Source organism: Lontra canadensis, unplaced genomic scaffold (genome assembly GCF_010015895.1).
Source record: "Lontra canadensis isolate GAN:19392208 unplaced genomic scaffold, GSC_riverotter_1.0 scaffold20, whole genome shotgun sequence".
NCBI classification, from domain to species: domain Eukaryota; kingdom Metazoa; phylum Chordata; class Mammalia; order Carnivora; family Mustelidae; genus Lontra; species Lontra canadensis.
Genome location: NW_022631014.1, coordinates 18724822 through 18751208, shown reverse-complemented (window position 1 = coordinate 18751208; position 26387 = coordinate 18724822). Strand labels below are relative to the sequence as shown.

Sequence of the window (26387 nt, the reverse complement as noted above, 5' to 3'; positions counted from 1 at the left end):
CTTTATAAAACAGTTACTATATCACATTTTTAATTGTAGTGAATATTTGTGTCAGCTTCTTTGGTTCAATAAAAACTTGTAAGAAGAAAACTTACTTTTCCTTTCCAGAATAAAGAATTTCTTCAAGAAAAAATACTGCAGAGAGCACCAACTATTTCTGAAAGAGCTAAGAAGGTAAATGGAGATTTTACTCTGGTTTCCTACAAAATTGGTTAAATTTACTTCTTTTATGTTAAAAAATGCTTTGTTATGTTATATATATGTTAAAAATGCTTTTTTTAAGTGTTACTCATTTTTTCCAGCCCTTTCGTTAGTATTCTTTGATATATTCATTCAATAAATATTAGCCTACAGTGTGTCTAGGTGTGCTGTCTACTAGAATGAAAAGGTAGTTACACAATTGATTAATTAATTCTAGACTCTGTTAAATCACTGTCTGTAGCTACCAGAGTGAGTTGTGAAGTTCAGCCCTTTCCTCACACTACGCAGTAAACAATGAAGACCCATTAGGATGACTGTAATAAAAAAAGACAGTAGCAACTGTGATAAAGATGTAAGGAAATTGGAACCTTCACATACTAATGATGAAAATGTGAAATGGTGCAACCACTTCAGAAAGTAGTCTGGCAGTTTCTAAAAACACTAAACAAAGCTGCCATATGACTCAGCAATTCCATCCTAGGCCTACTTGGAAGAATTGAGCACATGTACACACAAAGCTATGTACATGAATATTCCCAGCAGCATTATTCATAATAACTAAAAAGTGGAAATAGCCTGATTATATTAATAGATGAATGGATATATAAAATGTCATGTGTCCATAATATAGAATATTATTCAGCAATTAAAAATGAAGTACTGGGGGCACCTGGGTGGCTCAGTGGGTTAAAGCCTCTGCCTTCGGCTCAGGTCAGGATTCCAGGGTCCTGGGATCGAGCCCTGCATCTGGCTCTCTGCTCAGCAGGGAACCTGCTTCCTCCTCTCTCTCTGCCTGCCTCTCTGCCTACTTGTGATCTTTTGTCTGTCAAATAAATAAATAAAATCTTTTAAAAAAATGAAGTACTAATATATGATAGAATATTATTAAGCAATAAAAAGAAATGAAGTACTGACGCATGTCATAGCATGGATAAACCTTTAAAACATTATGCTAATCATGGGAGCTACTTACAAAAGACCACATATTATATGATTCTGTTTATGTGAAATGTCCAGAATAAGCAAATGTGTAGAGACAGAAAGTAGATTCAAGGATACCCAGGACTGGGATTATACGGAAAATGGGCAGTAACTACTAATGAGTCTGGGGTTTTGTTTTTGCCATGTGGAGGAGTGAAGAAAGTGATCCAGATTTAATTATGGAGATGGTTACACAACTTGGAATATCCTAAAAATAACTGAACCTTAAATGGGTCAATTATATGGTATATGAATTTTATCTTAACAGAGCTGGTACTTTGAAAAGGAGCATCTGGACACTGACACCACCATGAACAAAAAGCTCTTAGAAGTGGAAAACATTATAGAAGAATTGAAAATAGTTAATATGGTTGTATGGTAAAGCTAAGAAAATTTCCCAGAAAATAGAGCCCCAAACGCCAAGAGATAAATAACAGAAGAAAAAAGACAAGAGCGTTAGAGGATCATTTGAGAAGGTTCAATTTTGAGTAAATAAGTTCCAGAAAAGCAGAATGGAGGAAAATAGAAGAAAGAGAATCACTGAAAAAATAATTCAAGAGAAATTTCCAAATGGATAGTCACAAATTTCCAGATTAAAAAAGCACAAGTATGTAGCAGAATGAATGGAAATAGACCAGCTCTAAGACACATTGCTGGAATACTAGAGGCAAAAAGAGGATTCTCTAGTTTCCAGAGAAGGGGGAAAGATCATGGACGGTGTTGGATATCATAATGACGTCAGTTGCTCCCCTATAAGCCAGGTCATAGCGAAGCAGTTACATATAGCGTTATGAAAGAAAATGATTTCTACTAACCCAGACTTTTTTTTTTTTTTTTTTTTTTTAAAACCAGGTAAACTACGTTCTGGGGATGGAATCAAAGTTGAGAAATGCATGGCTTTTAATTAGTGTGCCATGCTAATAATGGAGGAAGTACTTAAACTGAGAAAGAGGAAGTCATGTGGCAGGTGATAGAGATCTGAGAAACCAGTCTAGGGTGGAGCAGATCAGGAGGCTGGGGTAACATCTTCCTCTAGAAGGTGATTCTGAGAAGTACCTAATGTATATGAATTTGGTGAGAGGAGAGTTACACAACTGGGAGACAGTTTGGGGCTAAATATGATAAGTACATGAAAATAAGCAAATATTATTAATTCCAAGGGAAATAAAAAGGTTACAGGAGAGAGAAAAGTAATTGTAATATACAATAAGGCTTAACTGTCTCATTAATGAAATCATGTGGTGGAAACACTGAATTTTGATTTAACCAAAATTTCACTGTATCTTGAGAAAAGAGTTATGGGGGTTGATAATAGGGTTAAATTCTCATCTTTCGTAGTGGGAAGTCCAGTAGGTAATTCTTAAAACCAAAGAATCAAGGGGTAATAATAACACATTACTTAGAGGAATATGAATTTAAAAAGAATATGCTAGAATGAGTTGAAAGTGTTTCCCTGTGAGTAAGAGGATAAAAGAAGATTGCTGTTTTTCTTAACAAAACTTGCACAGATAACAGTGCTCTTGGAACTGCAGCTTTAATTGTGATTTTTAAATTTAAAATTTTGAAAAAACCAGAATCTTCTCTGTCTTGGGTGTATTTATTTTGGGGGCTGAAGAAAAATTTTTCAAATCTCTCAACATGAAACCATTAATAAGATTTTGTCTGTGACTTCACATAGGAAGGATTTGGATGGTGCTTGGGCCCAAGAGTATAGATGTATAGGGAAAGTCAGTGGTTGGAGTAAAGACAGGTAGGTAGTGGAGCACAGAGAGCAAGGGAGGGGTGCAAGACACATACAGTATATATAGTAAATATCAAACACTACCATAATCCACATCTCTCTTCCTCATGTGCAGGTTCGGAGAGTACCAGGTTCCAGTGGCCGCCTTCATAAGACAGAAGATGGCGGCTGGGAGTGGAGTGATGACGAATTTGATGAAGAAAGTGAGGAAGGGAAAGCAGCAATTTCACAACTCAGGGTAAGTCTTGTTAAACTCTATGCTTAAGATAGAGCTCTATCTTTTTGTTTGAAGCCTCTGAGATATGATATTCTCTGGTTCTGTTCAGCTTAACCATCTAAAACATAGAAAATACAAGTGTTAATGACAGAATTTCTTTGAGGAAGTTATTAACCGTAGGAGCCCATTTAATCCTACATGGAAGAGTGGACTGACACATCTGTTTGAATATGATATTTACAGTATATAAAAATGGCCAAAATCTAGAGATGTAAACTGTGTCTGAGATGAGAGTACACTGGATAGGACTGATGACTGATTAAACATTGCGGAAGAAGCGATCACTGAATAGTATACCTTTCTTTCGTTGCTATATCCTGGATGGTTGTGTGTGTCTGTGTATGTGTTTGCTTGAAGCAGTGAAGACAAAGCTCTTATTTTGTTTTTTTTCCCATCACTCTTTCCTAAAGTTAATGCCTCAAGTTGATTGTTAGGACTCATTCCCAGGAATAGAAATATGTATGGGAAATATTTTTTGAGGTTTGAGGTTCATCACAGCCTTGACTGCCTAAAACCTTTCTGGGTATTAGTGGTGGTTAGATGGTATATCTCTTCCTGCCTGTAAGATCTCCTCTGCCTTAGCACTCATGACTTTGCTGATCAGCACTGAATATTTGTTGATCTTGTCAGATGAAGTCTTTTTGCAGAGCTAGAAGTAAAGCTTTACTTCGTAGAGACCTTGCCAATGAGAATTGGCAAAAATTTATTACATTCTAACCTTGGAAAGGTCTTTGTGTGTGTGTGTGTGTGTGTGTATAAACATTTGTTTATATAGATTATGAGTTTATTAAAATGTGGGACAGGTTTCTTTTCTCCTTACTTTTTATATGATTCCTCCTTAAATCAATATTGTTTTATACTGTTACATTGAAGTGATCGAAGGAAGCCAGAGGTACATGAATCTTGAAGTTTTAGCTTACTTTGAAAGAGATTTTCATAGGAATTTTTCCTCTGACCAACAGATTTTATTTGGGAAGATAAATTATAATGTCTGATTATTATCCCCTAGCCATCTGCAAGAGAAATTTATTTAAAATTTTGTAGTTTGGGGGGCGCCTAGATGGCTCAGTCCATTAAGCTTCTGCCTTCGGCTCAGGTCATAATCCCAGGGGCCTGGGATCGAGCCCTGCATTGGGCTCCCAGCTCACAGAAAGCCTGCTTCTCCCTCTCCTTCCCATTTGTGCTTTTTCTTGCTATCTCTCTGTCACTCAAATAAATAAATAATCTTTAAAAATAAACGAAAATAAAATTTTGTAGTTCTGAAATACTTATAGCAGCTTTTTAATATAACCTAATACACTGGTATGTAAATAGCTTCGAAAATTATAGAACTTGTTCTCAAAATGAGTAATTTTCTGTATTTCTCATAATCTGTAACTATTTTTGAGGACATGAATTCTTTTGTAAAAGGAAAGTCTTGTTTGAATTGAATTACATTGAAAATGCACACTATTATCAAGTGGGGTAGTCTGCAAGGATGGTTCAATATTAGGAAATCTTACCATATTAATAGGCCTAAAGATAGATGAAAAAACTTTGACAAAATCTAATAGGCCTACCGAGAAGACAAATCATACTCTTATTTTCATATGTTCTGAGAAAACTTTGACAAAATTCCGCACATGTTCATTATAGACTCTTGTGTAGATCCAAATTTCCATGTTTATATCATTTTCTTTATTCTGAAGAACTTTCCTTAACATTTTTTGTGATGTGGATCTGCTGGTGTTGATTTCTTTCAGGTTTTTGTCTGAAAATGTCTCTGTTTCACTTTTGTTTTGAAAAGATACGTTTGCTAAATATAAACTTTTAGATTGATAAGCTCTTTCTTTCAGTACTTTAAAGACGTTGTTTCACCATATTCTTGTTTATATTGTTTTTTTTGAGAAATCCGCTGGTATCCTTGCCTTGTTCTTTTATAAGTTGTATGTATCTGTACTCTGGCTGCTTTTAAGATTTTTTTCTTTTTGAATAGAGTTGAGCAGTTTGATGCCTGGTTTGGTTGTTTGGTTGGTTTATTTACATGTTTCTTGTGCTTGGAGTTTATTGAGCTTGCATCTGTGGGTTTATTGGTTTCTATAAGTTTGGAAATTTTTTAGCCATTATATTTTCAGATACTTTCTTCTGCCCTTCATGCACTTTGGAGACTCCAGTAACTTGTATATTAAGCTGCTTTAAAATTGCCAGCTCACTGATTTTCTTTTCATTTTTTAAAAATTCTCTTTTTACTCAGTCCCATTTTGCACAGTTTCTATTGCTGGCTTTCAAGTTCATTCATCTTTTCTTCTGCGGTGCCTAATGCTGCTAATCCCATTCAATCTGTTTTATATCACAGACATTAAATATTTTAAGTTTGATTTTGTGTCTGTTCATTTTTATACCTTCATGTCTTACTTTTTGAAGATAATGTGAGATATAGTAACTATAGTATAGTTAAAATAGCTATGTTAGTGTCCTTTTCTGCTCATTCTAACACTTATGTCAGTTGTGAAGCAGTTTTGTTTGATTGATTATTCCCTTCATTATAGCTTCCTCAACTCAGCTTGCTGAGTTGAGGAAATAGGCTAAGGGTCCAGGGAGACTAAGGCAGATGAAATGGATAAGGTAGAGTACCAGGGAGGAGAGAGCTATACAGAGAGAGAAGTTTAGAAATCTACAGAGCTTCCTTTTTGAGTGTACAGCAGAATACTCTTTAAGAAATACATGTGAGAAAACCACCTGAGACTGGGTGACAGTGCCCAGTGCTCACAGAGAGCCAAGAACAGTGCCTCTTCCCACCAGTCAGAGTGGAGAAGCCTGTAATTCACAAGGCATTGGGTAGAGTTCTCAGAAAGGTCGTGTCTAAGTATTGTCTAAGTATTGGGGAGCCCTATACTGAGCCCTGCTGCAGATCCAACTAACAACTCATAAAAGCAAGATCCAAAAGGCTTAAGCTATTTCCAAGTAACTTTACTGTATTTCAGAACAAAGCTTGAGAAGATTTATAGCAATACAAAATTATCAGCTTGCAACAAAGTAATATTCACAGCATCTGGCCTCTAATCAAAGATCATCAGGTACGCAGAGAGTCAGGAAAGCAGTAACAGTGAGCTCACTTTATGCCCAGATCTTGGTCTTTAATGTCATTCTCTACTAAAAAAATGAAGGCTCCTTGGAGAAATGGAAGATTCTGAGGCTTACATGGGGAAAATACAAGATGAATCTGGAATATCTTCTTTTGTGAAAAAGAAAGGTTTTTTTATTAAAAAAGAAAGTCATAATTTGATACCAGGTACACCAGGTTGAATTAGCTCCCACTTACCAAATTAGAATTTAACTATCAAAATCATTAAGTGTGGTAATAAATTAATTGTAAATCATTTTAAAAATTGGAATCCATGAGTCCATGCCAATAATGAATAGATGGATAAATAAGTGGGGGCGGGGGAGTTGCTAATTCTTCATTATAGTAAATTGCCAGTGCTGACTGGTAAATGTGGAAGAGTATTGGAGGGGAATATCATCATTTTATAGCCATGATAAAGCAGTCAATAAAGATTAGGTCAGACAAGGATCATCAGCAGTTGCTAAATATAGGGGAAATTTTTGATGAGCAGGATATTTACAGGGTCTTGAAGTGTCTCTTCAAAATTGCCATTAGTTGGAAGGGGAATATAATTACTACATACTGGAGAACTTGGAAAAGCCTTGACTAAAAGGTGATTAAAATTGATTAAAATTGACATTATTGTGAAATTTGCTGAAGTTGATAACTTTAGTAGTGTGAATTTACATAAGAGGATATCCCTGTCTTATGAAATACACAGTGACTGTTCAGTGGTAAGCAGCTAGGACATATGCAACTTACTCTCAAATGGTACAGGAACAACATGACCGGTTAAATATATATTGTATATCTATTTAAAAAGAGAGAAAGTGAACATCTTAAATAGGAAAGCAGATAAGGAAGAAAGGTTAATGGTTCTCATTCTAACAACTTTTCTGTAAGTTTGAAATTATTTCCAAATACTAAGTTTTTTTTTTAAAGGTTTGGTTTGGCCAGTATAGTTGCTGTGATATGTTAGTTATCACCTGAACCTTGATTCTCCTTAATAAAGTGGGGATGAAAATTCACAAAAACCTAAGCTGAATAATCTGACCTTTTAGGTAGTCTAAATTGATGCTTGGTAGCATTGATCATAAATTGGTATTTGTTTAGATATAGGGTAAGGGTGTTTTGTTTTGTTTTGTTTTGTTTTTGTATTCTCCAATTGCGTGTATCCAGAATCACTGATGTTATGATTTACTAAATAAATTTTAGCTTAGATGTTCATATGACAGATTACAACTGGTTTTTCAGTTTTGACTCAAGAGTTTTCTTCATTAAAGCCCATAACCTGAACTACTCTGCTTTGAAGATGTGTTGGATAATTAGCTTGAAGGCTTACATTTGGTCTGGGATATTATATATATAATATGTTCATGATAACAATGGGTGTTAAACACAACTGATGAATGATTGAACTCTGCATCTGAAAAAATTATGTATTTTTTGTTTCTAATTGAATTTAAATTTAAAAAATAGTATGTTCATGATTAGTAGAAAGAATTGTACTTTGAAGAATGTGACCTCCTATTGCCTGAGAACTCAGTCCCATTATGTTTGGTTATAAATCTCAAGTTGTGGGGCGCCTGGGTGGCTCAGTGGGTTAAGCCTCTGCCTTCAGCTCAGGTCATGTTCTGAGGGTCCTGGGATGAAGCCACGCATCGGGCTCTCTGCTCCGCAGGCAGCCTACTTCCCCCTCTTTCTCTGCCTGGCTCTCTGCCTAATTGTGATCTCTCTCTGTGTGTCAAATTTTAAAAAACAACAAAACAAAAAAACCTCAAGTTGTGAACTTTTAAAATACTATAAGACATTGATGTATTAAAGGCTACCTGGACAAAGAATACAATAGTATCATGATATTTTCTTTTTCCAGAAAACTCACTAGAGTTATGAGTGACTTAACTTATGGATCAGAATGAAATGGAGTTTATTTGCGTTTCAACATTCTGTGCAGTTTGGAACTGACTACAAGTAACCTAAGTTTTGAGTTAATAAGCCTTTTTTGTATTTCTTTTAGTCTCCCCGAGTGAAAGAACCATTATCAAATTCTGAGGTAAGTAGTTGTGGTTTTTGAATCATTAAAAAACCAGTCATTTTGTTTTGGTTTGGTTTTAATGTTAAGCACATCTTTTTATATGGGCCTAAGTGAGAATGAGAATTTATAACAATCAGATTTCACCGGAGGTATTGATTCTGAGTTTAAAAGGACTTCTCCAGTAAGTTGGTGCTGTTGCACTCATTTAAAAGTTGACCTAAAGGCTCAGAAAGTTGTTCCTTTCTTGCTTGCCTGATTTTATGAATTACTTTTCTGGCTTGGGTAGCTTGATGTGGAAAGTCGTCTTATTGCATTCATCTGTCCAGGGATTTGTCATATGCTACTTTTTCTTTTTGTCTGGTCCCCCCTCCCATTGTCTTTTGTCATGTAGATTCTGTTGTCTTTAGTTCTTGCCTTTTGGTGATAGGAATCCTACTAAAAAGAGTCCTATTAGGCTGGCCTGCCTTAGGCTCATTTCTTGAAGATAACAGTTATTTCTGGAGAGACATTCTGTGATACATTCTTCCTTCTGGCAGCCTGCATTGCAAGCTCAGTATTTGGTTTAATGATACACGTCTTGCCCCCGTAAATCAGTTTGATTTTGCCCTGTTGCTTAAAAGTACCTATTTTTCTACTTGATTTGTGTGGATGGCATACGATTTTTGCACACCGTTAAGTACAGGATTTGTGCACATAGTATTGTTTAAGACTAAAATACTGTACTGTAGCATATTTATAGGCTGGTATCTGACAACTTATAGCAGAACTGCAGTTCACTAGGATTTCTGGCTCTTCTTGCTACATGGTGGAATTGCATCTCCCTACCCCTTGAAGTTACTCATGCTCATAGCAGTGGCTTTGGGCAGGGAGATGCCAGCAGGAAGAAGAGCCCTTCTGTTGTTCCCTGGGTTCTCTGGCTCCTGCCACCACAGCCTGTATCCCCGAATGAGGATGGTACCAAATTTAGCCTCTGCTGGCCTGAGATCGAGATGAAGTGTGTGCAAGAGATAACTTTTCTTCTTGTAATCTTCTGAGAATTTAAGATTATTTTTTACTCTTACTTTATCTTGACTAATTCTTAGTTTCTCCACTGTTGATGGAGAGGGTATTTTATAGTTGATCCGGAGTTGTTCTATGATCTTATCCTTTTCCTTTGCCTCAGTAGCACCCCCACGTGCACTCTCAGGTGCTCATACTCATACTCCTGCACTCCTTATTTTGTCATTGGGTTTGAAATCCCTGGTGAAGTACACGTAACGTAAAAGTTAACATCTTCACCGTGTTTAAGGGTATATAGTTCAGTAGCGTTTAGTACATTCACACTGTTGCGCAGCTATCCACTGTCCATCTCCAGAAGAACAATCATCCCATGTTTCCTACCCCCTACCCCTGGCAGCCACCACTCTACTATGTCTGAATTCTACTGCTTTCTATATACCTCATGTAAGTGGACTCACAGAGCATTTGTCCTTTGTGACCAGCTCATCTTACCCAGCATAATGCCCTCTAGGTTCACCCATGTAATAGGTGTCAGAATTTCCTTCTTTCCTCCCTTTTTGAGGCTGAATAATATTCCATTGGATATATCTACCACATTTGTTTCTCTTTTGACTGGACGGACACTGGGTTGCTTTCACCTCTGGACTATTGTGAATAATTCCACTGTGAACATGGCTACATAATAAATATTTGTCTTAGTTCCTGCTTTCAATTCGTGGAGGTCTGTATCCAGAAGGGGATCATTCTATTTTTAATTTTTTTTGAGGAATCACCTTACCATTTTCCATAGTGGCTGCACTATTCTCCACTCCCACTGCAGTGCACAAGGTTCCAGTTTCTCCATATCAGTTCATTTCTTGATTTTGTCTAACATTTCTGTTCTTATTATAGGTAAACACATGTGTGCAATTTGAAGGCTCTTTTTGAAATAATGCTAATACTTAATGTTAACATTTTCAAAAGTAATCTTAATGTTCTGTTTTTCTGTCAAAATCCAGAACCAGAGTTACTTTTAATTTCCTCTCTATGAAGCTAAAGGATCACAAAATTATACTACTTTGTGTCTTAACTTTGCTTATATAATATCAGCTACTAGACCTATTTTGTTGCCCTTTCAGTTTTTTCTCTTTCAATTCTAAATTGCAGCCAACTTTAGTATTTTTTTCACCAACTTATAATTTTGAATAGTTTAATTTTATTTTCAACTAAACATTAGTCTTTTGTCCCCACATTACATAATTAAAATTTATAAAATATTTCAAACATGCAAAATTATATATCTATATGTATATATATAATGTCTGTGTTGGTTATAAAGCTTTATATCTGTTTTGAAAAGCATTTCAGATTCGTTAATGAATCACTGATTACTTGTCTTTCTTTTTAAGTAGTGGAAGGTTTTCAGACCTAGAAAAATGTAGCTCCTGTAGAAGATTTACTACTTAAATCTGTGTCTTAGAGGTACTATTTTATTGGGCAAAGGAAATAGAATAGATGTAGTTAAAAATAAATAGGATGCAATGAAATTTTATTCTGAAGGAATAAAAGCAAACTATGGGGTATAATATGGCTAAACCTCAGAACATTGTGCTAAGTGAAATAAGGCAGACAACAGAGTGCATGCATTTTATTTATATGAAGGATCCGGGAAAGGCAAACTGATGGGGACCAAAAGTAGGTCAGTGGTCACCTAGGGCTGGGTGTGGGAGCAGGAATTAAATGTAAATGGGCACAAGAGAACTTTCTGAGTTGATGGAAATGTTCTAAACCTAGATTGTAGTGATGTTTGCTAGAACATCATCTAGAAATCATCCAGTTGTATACTTAAAGTGGGCGAATTTAGTGGGATATGAATTACACCTCAAAAAAGTTGTTAAAAACAATAAAGCCTAGTAGAAATATTTGACTTCCATTTGAAATAGATGTATTCAAGAGAGGTAGGGACGTGGCAGTAAACTACACAAAAACTACTTTGAAAATGTCACCCTGGGAGGCTCTGCTTGCCCATCAGTAGACCTGCCTCCTTTTCCATTCAACTAAGCAGCACTGTGTGTATGTTTCTGTTACAGCTGTTTCCAACAACTGATCCCGCGGGTACTTTACTCCAAGTTCCAGAACAGATTACTGCTCATCTACCTCACCCAGCTGGGCACATGCCTGCACAACCAACTCAAGTCTCTCCCCCACCCCCGGCAGAGCCAGCAAAAACAGCTCAGGTAAAGCAGGAGTGCACTTCAGTGGCCGGTCTTCTGGGTAGAGGAAGAAAGCAGAAATTGATGTGGAGCAGCGCCTTATGTAATAAGGTTGATGTTGTGGTAGTTTTTAAAACAAGTTAGAAATTCTGTTTTCACAGTTTTCAGTGTATGCAGCTAAGAGAACTTTTCAAGGATCATACAGGCTTTTAAGCAGTGAAATAAGTTAACAATGGAAACATTCCAAATATCAGGAATTTGGGGAGTTGGTTTTATTATAGTTATGTAATATAATCTGTGAAGGCCCATCATCAGTCACGCACAGACATCATTAACTCCTCATACACTGAAAGCAGTCAAGGGAAGGAGGGCAGTGGCCTCCTTGTCTGTGAATTGCTCCTTGTCTTCCCTCAGGAAACTTCAAATACTGTGCATAACACATGATGTGAGGTTTCCAGAGTCTGTTTATTTATTAAATATTAGAACCTTCATTTTTTTTGTTCTAACATTTTAGATTGAAAAACGTAAAGATGGGGGCACCTGGGTGGCTCAGTGGGTTAAAGCCTCTGCCTTCAGCTCAGGTCATGATCCCAGGGTCCTGGGATCGAGGATCGAGCCCCGCATCGGGCTCCCTGCTCAGCGGGGAGCCTGCTTCCTCCTCTCTCTCTGCGTGCCTCTCTGCCTACTTGTGATCTCTGTCTGTCAAATAAATAAATCAATAAATCTTGGGGGGTGGGGAAGAGGAAGGAAGGAAGGAAGGAAAGTAAAGGAAGGGAAGGGAAAGGAAAGAAAGAAAGAGAAAGAAGTAAAGATGGAAGTTCTCTGAAATTTTCCATTTGCGTTGCGGTGGTGATCTGCCTTTGCAGGCCACTGCTCTGAGAGCTTCCACTTAGTCATGGTGCTGGCTTCATGTAGTCTTTTCATCAGACCCAAGCTTTCCATTTCTTTCCTTCATATCTAAAAAGATACAGTTGTCTTAGGAAAACTGATGGAAAGATTGGATTTACTTTATAAACTACTTAAATAGCACACAGGGGATAGCTTACAATGCAGAGAGGATTAATTTACCCATTAAAAGATCTAGAATCTCAGGCTGGGTGGATTCCTAAGGGGCAGATAATTTAGATCCTACCTTGTATATTGCTACATGATACACTGGCAGATTTAAAGGAAAGAACCCCAGTTTTAGTGTCTTTCACCCTTGTGGAGGGAAAGAGGGATCTGAGTAAACAAAATATAAATGTGGCTGTGTATGGAATTTCATTTGGTTTTGAGAATTCTCTTTTTAATTGTGCTTGCCTCAGGTTGACATTCAGCTCTTGTTGCTGCCTCAGAGTGCATGTCCTGCCACAGCAGGGAGTGTCCCAGCCACTGGTCTGGGTCTGGCCTCACCGAGAGTGAAGGAAATTGCTGCCATGTGGACATTTCCTCTGTTGATGACCATTAGTCACCTTCATGCTTAGTAGTCCAGACACTGACTTCATACCTTTCAATGTGTTTTAGGCTCTGCCTTCAGGAGCAGGCTCACAAGAAACCAAGATCCCAATCAGCCTAGTACTCAGATTAAGGTAAGTAAACATCTTCTGTTTGTTTTCTGCACACTCTAAATGTGCTATTTTCTCTTTGAAAGGGACTCTTTTTTTCTAATAGTCCGTGCCTGAGAGTAACTGGATAAGATTGTGTGCCCCGCAGTATCAAGTGCTGGGCATCGCAGGGGTATTGTTTCCCTCAGAACTAAGAGCTACAGGGCCCCTGGGTGGTGTAGTCAGTTGAGCGTCCGATTCTTGGTTTCGTCTCAGGGTTGTGAGGTCAAGCCCTATATCGGGCTCCACACTCACTGCCTAACATTCTCTCTTCTTCTGCTCCTCCCAAATAAATAAATAAATAAAATCTTAAAAAAAAAAAAAAAAAAGTAATAGCAACATTGTAAGGACCTGGATGTTAACACATTCTCTTAGCTGTTTTTCCACTAGTCGTTTTTTCAGTACAGCTAGTTTAGGTTCTGTAATTGAGTATGGTCTGTAACTGAGGTATTGTTTTTAGGGGAATAGCACTGGTTGGCTTATCTGAAGATTAGGCTTGTAATTTTGACCATATATCATGGACTCTGCAATCAACTGACCCAAGAGTGGAGTGCTTTCTGATTGTGATAGATCATATTAAAGCCTTGTTCTTAAAAAATGAAAGGAAAACCCTCTGAGAATATATTTGGTGTTTTTGTTTTACAGCAGGTGTTCTGAATCAGTGGTTCTTGGTGGGGCTTATAGCCAGGCTCTGACAGATTGCTCACAGAAGTGCCATAGGTGGCAGTCTGTTCATTCTGACCCTCTCCTCTTGGAGGTAGTTGGGTTAGGATTGCAGAGCTTTCTTGTTAGACTAGCAGTGGCTGTTGTATTGTTCTAACTGGGTCTCGTTCTGTTTGTGAAATTAAAAGTATCCCCTGAGACAACTCAGACCTTCGTAACTACTAACATTTTTTAAAAGGGTTTCCTTGAATTACCATGGACTCATTCCTCTTCCCACATACGAATTCCTAATCTTCTTCTCAGTATGACTGTAATCAGAGATAGAAGCAGGGAGATCTTTTTTGAGAATGTTTTGATTCTACCACCCGGAGCAATGAAACTGTGCCATCAGTGTGAAGAAAGCAGATTGGGTTACCTTTCCTTTACAAAAGCCTAGTCAATATACATAGTCTCATCACAGATAGTTTTGGACTCATTAAAGTGTCTTGATAATCTTGTCCAATTCTGATTGTGCAAAAAGAATACCACTTGTCTCTTTTAAAAACTTTTTTTTTTAAATCCTGTAGCAGCTACTAGTATAAAAATTATATTTGCCCTGTGCTTCAGGAAGTTAGAGAAGATACTTACTTTTAAGTGATACAACTAGCTTTTTGAAAGAGTGGTTTTTTAGAGGGCTGTGTTCCAGACTTGTTTATGGAAGAAGAAACTATGTTCTCTCTCTCACTGATGAAGACTCTGAGGTGAAACCACTAGAAGAGATGGTATACATATTTAGTCCGGTTTAGTATCTTGCTGTCTCTGAAGGATTTGTGCTTAGCATGCCAGCTAAATCATTAAAATGATGCTGAATGTTCAATCTTTTTATTCAGCTTTCAGAAAGAATGGATTGACCAATTATGTATCAAGAAGACTGTATATCACACTGTTGGTTATTGTGGCAGGATACCAAGTAAAGAGTGAATAAAATGCCTCACTTGTTAGTCAGATCTAGGTTGGAAGCTGATTTGTATTATGTACTTAGCACAGGTTAAAGACACTTCGGGTAGTATACATGCAGAAGTATAAATCTGTATACAGGTACAAAGAGAAGGCAGTATGAAGGGGAAAATCATTTGGGGATAGATTGTGTTAGAGATGGGTAACTACATTCTAAACACAACTTCAGGAATATTTTCAAGTATCCATCAGGTAGACCTAGCCCTCTGCATTGTTTAGATAAAGTGGATTTGGGTCCTTAGTGATCAAGCATGTCTGCCTTTCCGTATAGTATTCTAAATGCCCACCTTTAACCAGAACCTCCAGGGAGCCTGGTTAATCTCAGTATATGGTTTGCTGAGTGATTACAGTAACTGTCCCTCATCAGGCACACATTTAAACCTCTGGAGCCATGTATTAACTCTGCTGCCAGTATGGGCCCAACTCCTTTCCTCATCTTTTCCTTCCCCCTCATTGTCCGAACTCCTGTGGAATTTGGGGGAGCATCATGTATTTCATTTTGTGAGGCTGCCAAGACTGAGCACCTGTAGTGGGCAAGGCACTCTTCTAGGGGAGCCTGGGGTGGGAGTGAGGAGGAAAAGGGTATCCTCTATTTTTTTTTTAACGCTGCCACATATTTAAAAACATTTTTTTTAATTCCAGTATTAAAATAATTTAATTCCGGTAACATTTGGTGTTAGTTTCAGGTATATAATATAGTGATTCAATAATTCTGTATATAGTACTCAGTGCTCTTCAAGATAAGTGTACTCTAATCACCATCTCCTATTTCTCTGTCCACCTTCCCACCTCCCCTCAGGGAACCATCAGTTTGTATAGTTAAGAGTCTGTTTTTTGGTTTGTCTCTTTTTTCCTTTGTTCATTTGTTTTGTTTCTTAAATTCCACATAGGAGTGAAATCATACGGTTTTTGTCCATCTCTGACTAGCTGAGTTTGCTTAACATTATACTCTGTAGCTCTATTCATGTTGTTGCAGATGGCAAGAGTTCATTCTTTTTTTATGGCTGAGTAATATTCCATTGTATATACACATATCTTATCCATTCATCAATCGATGGACACTTGGGTTGCTTCCGTATCTTGGCTATTGTAAATAGTGCAACAGTAAACATCGGGGTGCATGTATTCCTTTCAATCAGTGTGTTTCTGTTCCGTGGGTAAATACCAGTAGTGTAATTATTGGATCATGTGGTTAATCTATTTTTAACTTTTTGAGGAATTTCCACGCTGTTTTCCATGGAGGCTACACCAGTTTTCATTCCCACCAACAGTGCACAAGAGTTCTATTTCTCCACATCCTTACCCAACACATGTTGTTTCTTGTGTTGTTGATTCTAACCATTCTGACAAGAGGAAGGTGATATCTCATTGTGATTTTGACTTACATTTCCCTGATGATTAGTGATATTTAGCATTTTTTCATGTGTCTGTTGGCCATCTGGATGTCTTCTTTGGAATAATGTCTGTTTATGTCTTCTGCCCATTTTTAAATTTGATTCTTTGGGGTTTTTTGGTGTTGAGTTGTGTAAGTCCTTTGTATTATTTTGGATACTAATCTTTTCATCCTGTATCATTTTAATTATACTTTCCTGTGCACATACATTTTCCTCTTAGTTTATACGATATCTCAGTGGGACTAAGGATGGAAGTAGGCATCTAAGAATCTCCTCAAGGGGTGCCTGGGTGGCTCAGTGCCTTTGGCTCAGGTCATGATCTCAGGGTCCTGGGATCAAGCCCCGCATCGGCTCTCTGCTCAGCGGGGAGCCTGCTTCCCCCTCTCTCTCTCTCCCTGCCTCTCTGCCTACTTGTAATCTCTGTCTGTCAAATAAATAAATAAAATCTTTAAGAAAAAAATAAAAAGAATCTCCTCAAAAGCCTCAGGGCTTTTTGTTTTTGTTTTTTTCTTACTTTGTGCTTAGGTAGTTTTTTTTCCCCATTTAAAGTATAGTGCTATATTAGTTCGGGTGTATAATATAATGATTCAGCAGTTCTGTGCATTACTCAGTGTTCCTCACAATAAGTGTAGTGTTAGCATGAGGTTTTCATATTGACTACTGGAGGACATAAATTAAAAGGATTGTAGGACAGTTAGATGGTCACTCTGAGTAGTTTGCTCTGAGCCCTGCAGTGTGAGCTCATTAGGATAGGTCGTAGGATCAGTGGAAATAGAATGATTTTTCTTGAGGCACAGCTTTCCTGTTATATGTTGGCAGAGTCAGTATGCATAAATCCAGAAATTTATTTTACGCATTCCCTTTTCTTTTGTAGGAATTCAAAAAAAGAACTAAATGATATTCGATTCGAGTTTACTCCTGGGAGAGGTAAGCCATCAAAAACATTGAAAACAAAATAAAATCTAATTTATTTAATGAAATGTGTTGTGATGTTTTTGTCCTTTAGATATATTTTACTTTTAAAAGATGATGAAAATGTTCCTGGTTTAAAGGGTTTGGGTGGCATTTGAATAAAATAAAAACTCTATTTACTACTAACCTCACTTGTAAAACCTAGTATGATACAAACAGTAATGAGTGTAGCTCTAATTCACGGCCTACCATAGTAGGCCAGGCATTGTGCTAAGCTTTCTACCGTTAAATTCTCAGAATTCCCCTAAGGAAGATTATTGTCCCCCTTGCGTAGATGATGAAACAAGGCTTAGAGTGAGGGGAGGTAACTTGTCCTTCACACAGCCGGAAGAGGTGCCTCTGGAATTCATATCCACACTTGTCAGGGTGCCGAGTTCTCGCTCTCAGTATTGAACATGATTGTACTTCTCCATGACAGTAAAGAAGAAACAAGGCTTCTAGCCTCCTCTCTTCCCAGGCTGAAGTGGAGTCCTGTCAGGCATAGTTTCTGGCCATGAACTTCTTCCTGGGATGAGACTTGTTTCTTTCTTGCCTTTGTTACTCAAGCGGTCAGACTGGGGAGGTGGCCAGCAGCCAGCACATTCATCCTGTGTGCAGTGCTCATTCTTCATGCTGTCTCAGTATCATCAGCAATTAAGTATGAAGGAGGATGGAAGCCAGGTTGCAGAGGTGTATCCATTTCACTGTTTAAAACCAGGAAGAGTCCCATTTCAAGGAACTAATTCAAGTCGCTGGTCATCAGCACAAATATGTGCCCACCCACTCCCCAGAGGTCCTCCTGTTCTTTCGGGCTCAGTGTTCAGCCCTCAGGAAGCAGCAGCACTAACTCAGTTGGAGAGGAGATCAGTTAGGGTTGCTGAGTCCCTGTCTTTTCGTTTCTTTTACAACCATTGATCAGATTATATGATGTAAAATCACTAGATATGAAGAAAAGCCCACCAGAATAAAAAAGAAAATGATGCTAACAAAAAACTTGGGATGTGATCTCTGAAGAGAAGAGATTACAATTTGTTCTTTCAAGATGTGCTTGAAAAGAAATCATTCCATTATACTAGCCCTGAAGATGTTGCACACACATCATCACATCTCAGAGCTGGTGGGGCTTGGGACCAGGGCTGCCCTCAGAATGGGACTTTTCCTTTGTAGCATCACTGTCAGTTGCAAGTTATCTTTACAGTGAGTTGATACTGGCCATCTGGTTGTTAGAGATTCTGTGCTCTAGCTAGACCTAAGAGAATCTCCCACTTGAGGTCATTCCAGGGGTAGGAGAAACCTTTGTGTGGAAGACACCCCCCCCACCCCGCCTCTTTGGTTCTGTGAATTTAGCAGCTAGCTTGGGCCTGCCAATGCCAACATCTGCTCTAGGAGTTCGCAGTAACGTGCATGCACAAGAAATGGAGCACCTTCTTTTTTTTCCTTGCAGATACAGCGGAGGGTGTATCTCAGGAACTCATTTCTGCTGGCCTTGTCGATGGAAGGGATTTAGTAATAGGTAACTACTTTGTGCTCTGCCCTGCGCCCTGGTGTCTCTGTCTTTGTATTTAGGACCTAGAAAACAGGCTTTGATTCCATTGAGCGGATCTCACGGGTCTTGGAATGGTCTTGGCATTGCTGAAATACAGGTATTGGTAATAGTTCCTCACAAAAAAGAAAATCTCATTTCAGAGTTCACTTTCTGACTTCCAGTGACAGTAGGTGAAAGCTGGGAGACTCTAGTACAATTGATGATGTAATCACAAGTTAAAGTATACTTAACCATATTGAGTTCATTTTGGAGGGTGAAACTCTGCCCTTAACAGAGCAGGAAAGAAGTAAGCAAAACTCATTAGAGGCTTATTTCTAGAATAAGCAGAAAGTAAGAAAAGGTACAATCGGCCCATGTGTATATGTTACTGAAGGAAAAGACCATTGTCTAAGGGCCAGTTAGCAAAGTTTTTCTGTAAAGGACCAGTTAGTAAATAGTTTAGGCTTGTGGGCCATTCACTGTCTTTAAACCATTCTTATCCCACAGCCAGACTAGAAATAGGCTGCAGGCCAGAGTTCAACAGCTCCCAGAGTAGAGCTTTCTGGCCTGTGAGTAGGCAAATCCTTCCTCTTTGACCTGTGTGTCTTGCCCCAGTTAACACAGCATCTTAAAGAAAGTTACTTTGATCATGATTCGAGATTTATTTGTGCTGCTTAGAGTTGAGTTTAAAAGATAATTTTTGTTTGGGGAGTGAGTTATCGTTCCACTTCCATTTTGGTTGAACATAGAAGATTCTGAGCTATCGTTTAAGTTTTTAAAATATGGTAGGAAATGGATTTACTTAGCTTCTTATTACTTTCTGTTTGTATGATTACAGTGGCAGCGAATTTGCAGAAAATTGTGGAAGAACCTCAGTCAAATCGATCTGTCACTTTCAAACTGGTACTCATTTCTTCCTCTTTATTAAACTGTCCTTACATAGCAGCAGCTTCTGTAGACCAGCTTCTATATTCCCTGAGCTCTGAGAATATTAAAATATGGTGGATTGTGTTCATTTAGCCTCCCTAAGGCCTTAGGCCAGTGTCTCCTTTTGAGTGGCCTCCCTCTGTTCTCCCTCCAGGAAACCTCCTACCCCAGGCCCTTGACTCTTAAGAGAGAGTGTTTCCAATCTGACTCCAGCTTTGTACCCAGACCCCACCTTTTCTGGAAGAGACACCTTCATCTTCATCCTCGTATCCCAGGGACCTGTACCCTGCTGTCTTCCTCCCCACAGTCCTTATATCAGTTTTAATTGCTACGTGCAATTTTGTTTACAAATAACCACAGCTTCTCATTTTGTTTGGTTCTTAGGCATCTGGTGTCGAAGGCTCGGATATTCCTGATGATGGTAAACTAATAGGATTTGCCCAGCTCAGCATCAGCTAAACCACAGCCCTGAAAGAGGCGGCCTAAGGAGATTCCACACATGCGTATCTCTGTTGCTTCTGTTGGCCTAAACCCACTACTGCCAAAGAACCCAGCAACAAACCTCCCGGCTAGGAGCTTTAGAGGTCTTTCTTTATGTTCTTCCTGCCATCATTCCCCCCTTTTCCCACAGGGAAAGAAAAGTTGGATCACCAGTGGCCAGCATCCCTTTAAAGAGTTCCGTTAGTAAACTTACTGCGCATGTCCCCTGTCTTTCTCCAGCTGAGAAGGGGACTGTGCCTCAAGGCTCAGGAGGGAGATCTGGCAGCTCATCTTGCCTTACTCCAATGATGGCGCTGGGTGGAAAGTAGCAGCTATATTGGGCTTCCTCATCCTGCCTGTTCTCCCACACCTGACAGGATGTGGGCAACTTGGGATATATCTTCACCACTGAAGTAGCAATTAAAAGTTGATTGTTTATCTGGAGCCCAGAGAATTTAATTTAGTAATTTTTTTTTTTAATCTGATGTGAATTCTAGCAACCTTTGTTAGGAAAAAGCACAGCCTCAGAAAGAGGCAGCCTAAACTGTGTTATTGTTTTGTTCATGTTTCTAAGCGTTTTGCTGAAGCTGCTCTCAGGCACCCCTCTTCATCACTCCCTCCAGAAAGGGTTGCTAGCCTTAACTTCAGCTGGTGCAAAACATCTGACTGTAGTCGAACTTCAGCCATCAGATCCTAAAAAGTGGAACTTTGGACTGTTTTAGCGAAAACATCAAGTAATGGCTTGTAAAAGTGAATTTCCCCAGCAGTGGTTTTGAACAGGAAGAATCATAACTCATATCATTGTGGAAGTATTTATTTTCAAATCTTAAAAAGTTCAGTTGAAGAAAAACTGCTCCTCAATCCTCCCATGAAAATTTGCCTGGCCTCCACGTCATAAGGAAATGCAAGGCTGAGCTTTCTACAGCAATAAAGGAGACTCACCAGGCCAGTGAGGCCTGCCTTCCGGCCCTCTCCTGCACTGACCCTTTGGAGGGGCTCCACACTTCTGTGCGCTGAACCTGACCCAGGATGGAAAGTGAAACCACATGTGCCGAGACTTTTAGGATTTATGAGTAGACAGTGTTCATTTGATTTTCTATAGAAATAATATAAATTATTCTTTAGGTTTAAAAACGAGCACTCATAATGCAATATGTGAGTAATCGGTAGGGCCGATTTTCTTTCCTACTGTTTTACAGTCAACCTCTGTCTAACTGCAAGAGCCCTAACAGTTTTTGTCTAAGAAAGGGACACTCAATCTGGCCTTAAAACGACACATGAAGATGGGCTTTGGCACCATGGAAAGGGGAGAGCTGCCTCTTACAGAATCATGCAAGCCCTTTCCAGTACCGTTGGTCTGTGAATAACAAGATTGCTTCACCTAGTTGTCTCTTGGAATATCTCTGGAAGCTTTCCCCACAACTGAGTTGTTGCAGCTCTTGTTTGGTTCTGAGCTTGTTGTTTTAGTTATGGGCTTCCTTTCCCTGCCCTGGGTGCAGAGGCATACTGGGGAAGGAGTAGATGTTGGGGAGAAGGATGGGATGGGTTTGGAGTGGCCGTTGGGAGGAAAGTAGATGAGAGGATCGGACACCAAAGTCCAGGGTCCCAGCAGGATCGGTAAAAAGTGGGAGGCCTGCCAAGCCTAGAGAGGGAAAAGATTGATCAGTTTGCTGGAAAAATACTTAGCTTTTCTTTTTCTTTTCTTTTTTTTTTCTTTTTTTTTTTTTTTTTAGAGGGATGGGAATAACATATGAAAAGGAGATAGTGTCCCTTTGGCACAAGGCTAGTGGCTTACCTTTGAGTCTGTATTTTTGTCTCAATCAAGCCATCATCATCTACTTAATGATAAATCCAGAGGGTGGTGGCCTCACTCTGTTCTAGCATTCTGTTTGGAAGTAGTCTGGAGCCCAGGCAGGAGGTAAGCAGCAGCCCATTGCTGTGTTCAGTTTCCCCAGCCAGCTATGACTTTTAAACTGCAGTGGGACAAGCATGCCAATAGAAGTGGGCTAGGGCTTTCTCTTTCTTTTCAGTTCATTTTTTGCCCTGCTGGGAATTAGGAGCCAGACACCAAGACCCAGGACAGTGTTATTTCTTCTGCATGATATATGGTGGAGTCCCTTTGCTGACTTTCACAGCGATGCTGAGAGAATACATGAAAAGAAACTTCCCAGGTTGCACGACACGCGACCTAGTGAGTGACCTTGCACCTTTCAAGGAGCAGTGGTCCAGGGTACACCTCTGTCTCTAGGTCTCTAGGATCCCTTGGTCCCTGGGGGTAGGGACTAATTTAGCACAAGGTAACATGTGCCAATGCTGTTTGTGAAATGTATGGTCTTATTCGAAATGACTAATGGATTTGTTTGGGTTTTTTGCTTAAGTTTTGAACCAAATCCTAGAGCCAGCTGATACTATTTAATAATCTGAGGATAGAATAATGGTGTATCAATAAATGGAGGTTCCTCCTTATGACGTATGCTAGATTATGGAAGATGTAAAATATTTGACCTTCCCTTCTCCCTTTTTTTGACTTTGTATTTTGCTGCATGTTTCCTTCATTTTTAATCAATAAAGAGTAAATTGTCTGTGGCGGTGTAAGGATTCTTTACTTCAGTGCTTGCTGGTGGGGAGCGTGAGGAGTGGGTCAGGGAGTCACTACTAACTTAATTTTTCACACAAATGGAGGAAAAAGTGCACATAAGCTAAAAAAATGTGTGTATTGACCTACAAATGATCTAGGACAGCTGAAAATCATTGTACAAATGGGGAAACTGAAATCTCAAAAGGGAGAGAGAAGATATGGCCAGGGAAATTTCATAGCATGGGGCACAAAACTCCTTGTACTGTTGTTTCTGTTTGATTCTGCTTATGCAGTTGGATAGGGGAAAGAGGCCACATTCAAGGCTTTGTGAGTCCATTTTGGAAAATTGAGAGCAGGGCTGAGCTTGTCGCTATTTGACTTTGCTATTGAAATGGTGGGATTACATGTGAGAGTCTAGGCTCCTCTGTATTCTTCCACCTCCCATGTAAGTAATCTTGATCATAATACTTTCTCCACAGAAGGGTCCTTCTGGGACAGGACTGCTTGTGGATTCTTGTAATTCAGAGCTCAGGCACTGACAGGATTGTATCTGAGTGATTTTGCTCTCAAGATAATCAGGTTGTAAAAGTGGACTCTGAGGCACCTGGATGGCTAATGATCTCGTTCACCTTAATTAAGTGAGTTTAAATTATGACTCACTTTTTCTTCTCAGAGCAGATTGTAAATAATAGCACAGAATTTCAGTTGGCTTAGATAAAATTGATTAATTAAAAGTTTGATGTTCCTTTTGTGTGAAATATACTTAGCAGTTCAAAGTGAAAAAAAAAAAATCTAATCCTGGAAAGGATTGTCATCATAGAACTTGAAAGAAATATTGACTTGGGGGGCCTGGGTAGCTCAGTGGATTAAGCTCAGGTCATGGTCTCAGGGTCCTGAGATCGAGCCCCACATTGGGCTCTCTGCTCAGCAGGGAGTGTGCTTCCCCTTCTCTCTCTCTGCTTGCCTCTCTGCCCACTTGTATCTCTGCCTGTCAAATAAAAAAATAAAATCTTTTAAAAAAAAAAGGAATATTGACTTGGTAGTTTCCTAGTTTATGCTCAATACGAAATTCCATTTCATTTGGTTTCTCAGGAATGTCATCTATCCTTTAAATATGAAAGATGATTATGCAAGAAGGAAGTTGTCTTACGACCAGAAACCTAGAACTTGAACATATTCTCTAATTTCCCAGATGATAAGGGCCACTCACAGTTTACTGAGCTCCATATTGTACAGATTACAGGCTTTTTGTCCCTTAATTGAAAGACTAAAATTAAAAAAAAAAACAACAACAAAAAACAGATTGTGAAAGTGAACTCTGAACTGCCTGGATGGCTCAGTTGCTTAAGTGTCCTGCTCTTGATTCTGGCTCAGTTCATGATCTCTGGGTTGTGAGATGGAGCCCCCTTGTTGAGCCCCGTCAGGTTCCATCCTCAGGGAAGGGTCTGCTAGAGATTCTCTCCCTCTTGGCGCCACCCTCCCCCCCCACTCACTCTCCCTCACTCTAAAATAAATAAAATCTTCTTTAAAAAGTGGACTCTGACTATTGTTGGGACAGAGAAGGTGCTAGTTAGTCGAAAGTGACTGTGGTGCATATGGGGAGAGGTGGCAGGGCAAGAATAAATGGAGCCTTTCTGTTGGCCGTTCTCGAACAAGTTCAGGCATTCTCAAGAGGCCTGCTTCCTTGGCTCTACCTCCTCATAGTAGCAATTCTCAGTGCAACAGTTTATGCATTTCTCCTTCAGATCAGTTCATCTACACCACACTTTCTGCCCTTTAAAAAAAAAATAGGCTTCATCTTTTAGAGTAGTTTAGTTTCTTAGTGAAATTGAACAGAAAGTACAGAGTTCCCATACCTAGTCACATATCTTGACCCCATCTAGTCACAGCTTGCCCCACTGTCAACAACCTGTGCCAGAGTGGTACACTTGTTACAACTGATGAACACACATTGACGTCATTATCACCCAAAGACGATAGTTGACATTCATGTACACTCTTGGCTGTTGTATATACTATAGATCTAGACAACTGTATAGTGACACATAGCCATCATTGTATAAAATAGATTCACTACCCTAAAATTCTTTGTATTGCACCTATCCATCTCTCCCTTCCCTCTAGTCCCTGGCAACCACTCATCTTTTTAGTGTCTCCATAGTTTTTCGCCTTTTCCGCAATATCATGTATTTAGAATCCTACAGTATGTAGCCTTTTCAGAATGGCCTCTTCTGCTTAGTAATATGCACTTACAGGTCTCCATTTTGTGTGTGTTGGGGGGAGGTTAATAGCTCCTTTTTAGTGCTGAATAATATTCTATGCCTGGATGTACCACAGTTGCTTCCAAGCCTTGACAAATTATGAACAAAGCTGCTGTAAACATCTGTATGGAGGTTATGTGTGGATATGAATTTTTTAACTCCTTTTGGTGATTACCCAGGAGCTCAATTGTGGATTGTATGGTAAAGGAATAGTTTCATAAGAAACCGTCAGTTGTCTTTCACAATGGCTGTATACTATTTTGCATTCCCACCAATGAATGAGAGAGCTTCTGTTGCTCTACATCCTTGCCACCATTTGATGGTGTCAATGTTAAAGACTGGCACTTCTGATAGGCCTGTAGTGATATCTTGTTTTAATTTGCAATTCTTTAGTGAGGTGATGTGGAACATCTTTTCATATGTTTATTTACTTTCTGTATTCTTAAGTGAGGTGCCCATTAAAGTCTTTTGCTCATTTTTAATAAGATTGTTTTCTTATTGTTGAGTTTTAAGAATTCTTTGTATATTTTGTATAAAAGTCCTTAATCAGATGCAAGCATACCTCATTTTACTGCATTTTGCTTTATTGTACTCTGCAGATAACTACATTTTTTAGAAGTTGAAGGTGTGTGGCAACCCTGCATTGGGCATGTCTCCCGGTGACATTTTTCCAACAGCATTTGCTCACTTTGTATCTCTTTGTCAATAAAGTTTTTTTTCAATTAAGGCATGTATATTGTTATTTTAGACATTATGCTATCACACACTTACTATACTACCACATAGTGTAAACATAATTCTTATATGCAGTAGGAAACCAGGAAAGTCATGTGACTGCCTTTATTGCAATGTTGGCTTTACTGCAGTGACCTTGAATCCAACCCTCATTATCTCCAAGGTCTGTCTTTTTATATCTGCAAATATTTTCTCCAGTCTGTGTCTTGTCTTTTTTTTTTTTTTTTTTTTGGCAGAGCAGGAGGTTTTAATCCTAATCAAGTCCAGCTTATCTGTCATTTCTTAAATGGATCATATTTTTGGCTCTATAGCTTAAAAAATCATTACCATACACAAGGTCATCTAGATACTTGCTTGTGTTGTCTTCTAAGAGTTGTACGGTTTTGAATTTTCTTAGAGATCTATGATCCACTTTGAATTAATTTTCTTGAAGAGTATAAAATCTGTATCTAGAGTTATTTTTTGGCCTATGGGTGTTCAGTTGCCTACGGGTGTCCACCACCATTTGTTGAAAAGACTGTTTTTCCTCCATTGTATTGCCTTTGCTCTTTGGTCAAGATCAGTTGAATCTATGATTTGTCTCTGTTTTCTGTGCCATTGATATGTTTATTCTTTTGCCAATACTATACTCATTTGATTATGATAACTTTATATAAATCTTGAAGTCAAGTATTGTCCTTTGACTTTGTTCTCCATCAGTATTGTGTTGGCTCTTGTCTTTTGCTTCTCCATATAAGCTCTAGAATCAGTTTCTCAATTTTCACAAAAACTTAGTGGAATTTT

At 38.7% G+C, this 26387-nt stretch overlaps 1 protein-coding gene across 3 annotated transcripts in view; it reads left to right on the top strand.

Moving 5' to 3' along the window:
• Positions 1-22612, top strand: part of OXSR1 (oxidative stress responsive kinase 1) — a 99425-nt gene extending 76813 nt beyond the window's left edge. For all 3 annotated transcript variants that reach the window (XM_032861188.1, XM_032861190.1, XM_032861189.1), the window contains 9 exons: positions 109-174; positions 3039-3161; positions 8303-8338; positions 11389-11535; positions 13015-13079; positions 17022-17074; positions 18543-18611; positions 19462-19526; positions 19935-22612. In XM_032861188.1, the coding sequence (XP_032717079.1) occupies positions 109-174; positions 3039-3161; positions 8303-8338; positions 11389-11535; positions 13015-13079; positions 17022-17074; positions 18543-18611; positions 19462-19526; positions 19935-20009 (699 nt within the window). In that variant the 3' untranslated portion in view covers positions 20010-22612. The remainder of the gene's footprint in view (positions 1-108; positions 175-3038; positions 3162-8302; positions 8339-11388; positions 11536-13014; positions 13080-17021; positions 17075-18542; positions 18612-19461; positions 19527-19934) is intronic.
• The last annotated feature ends 3775 nt before the right edge of the window (positions 22613-26387 follow it).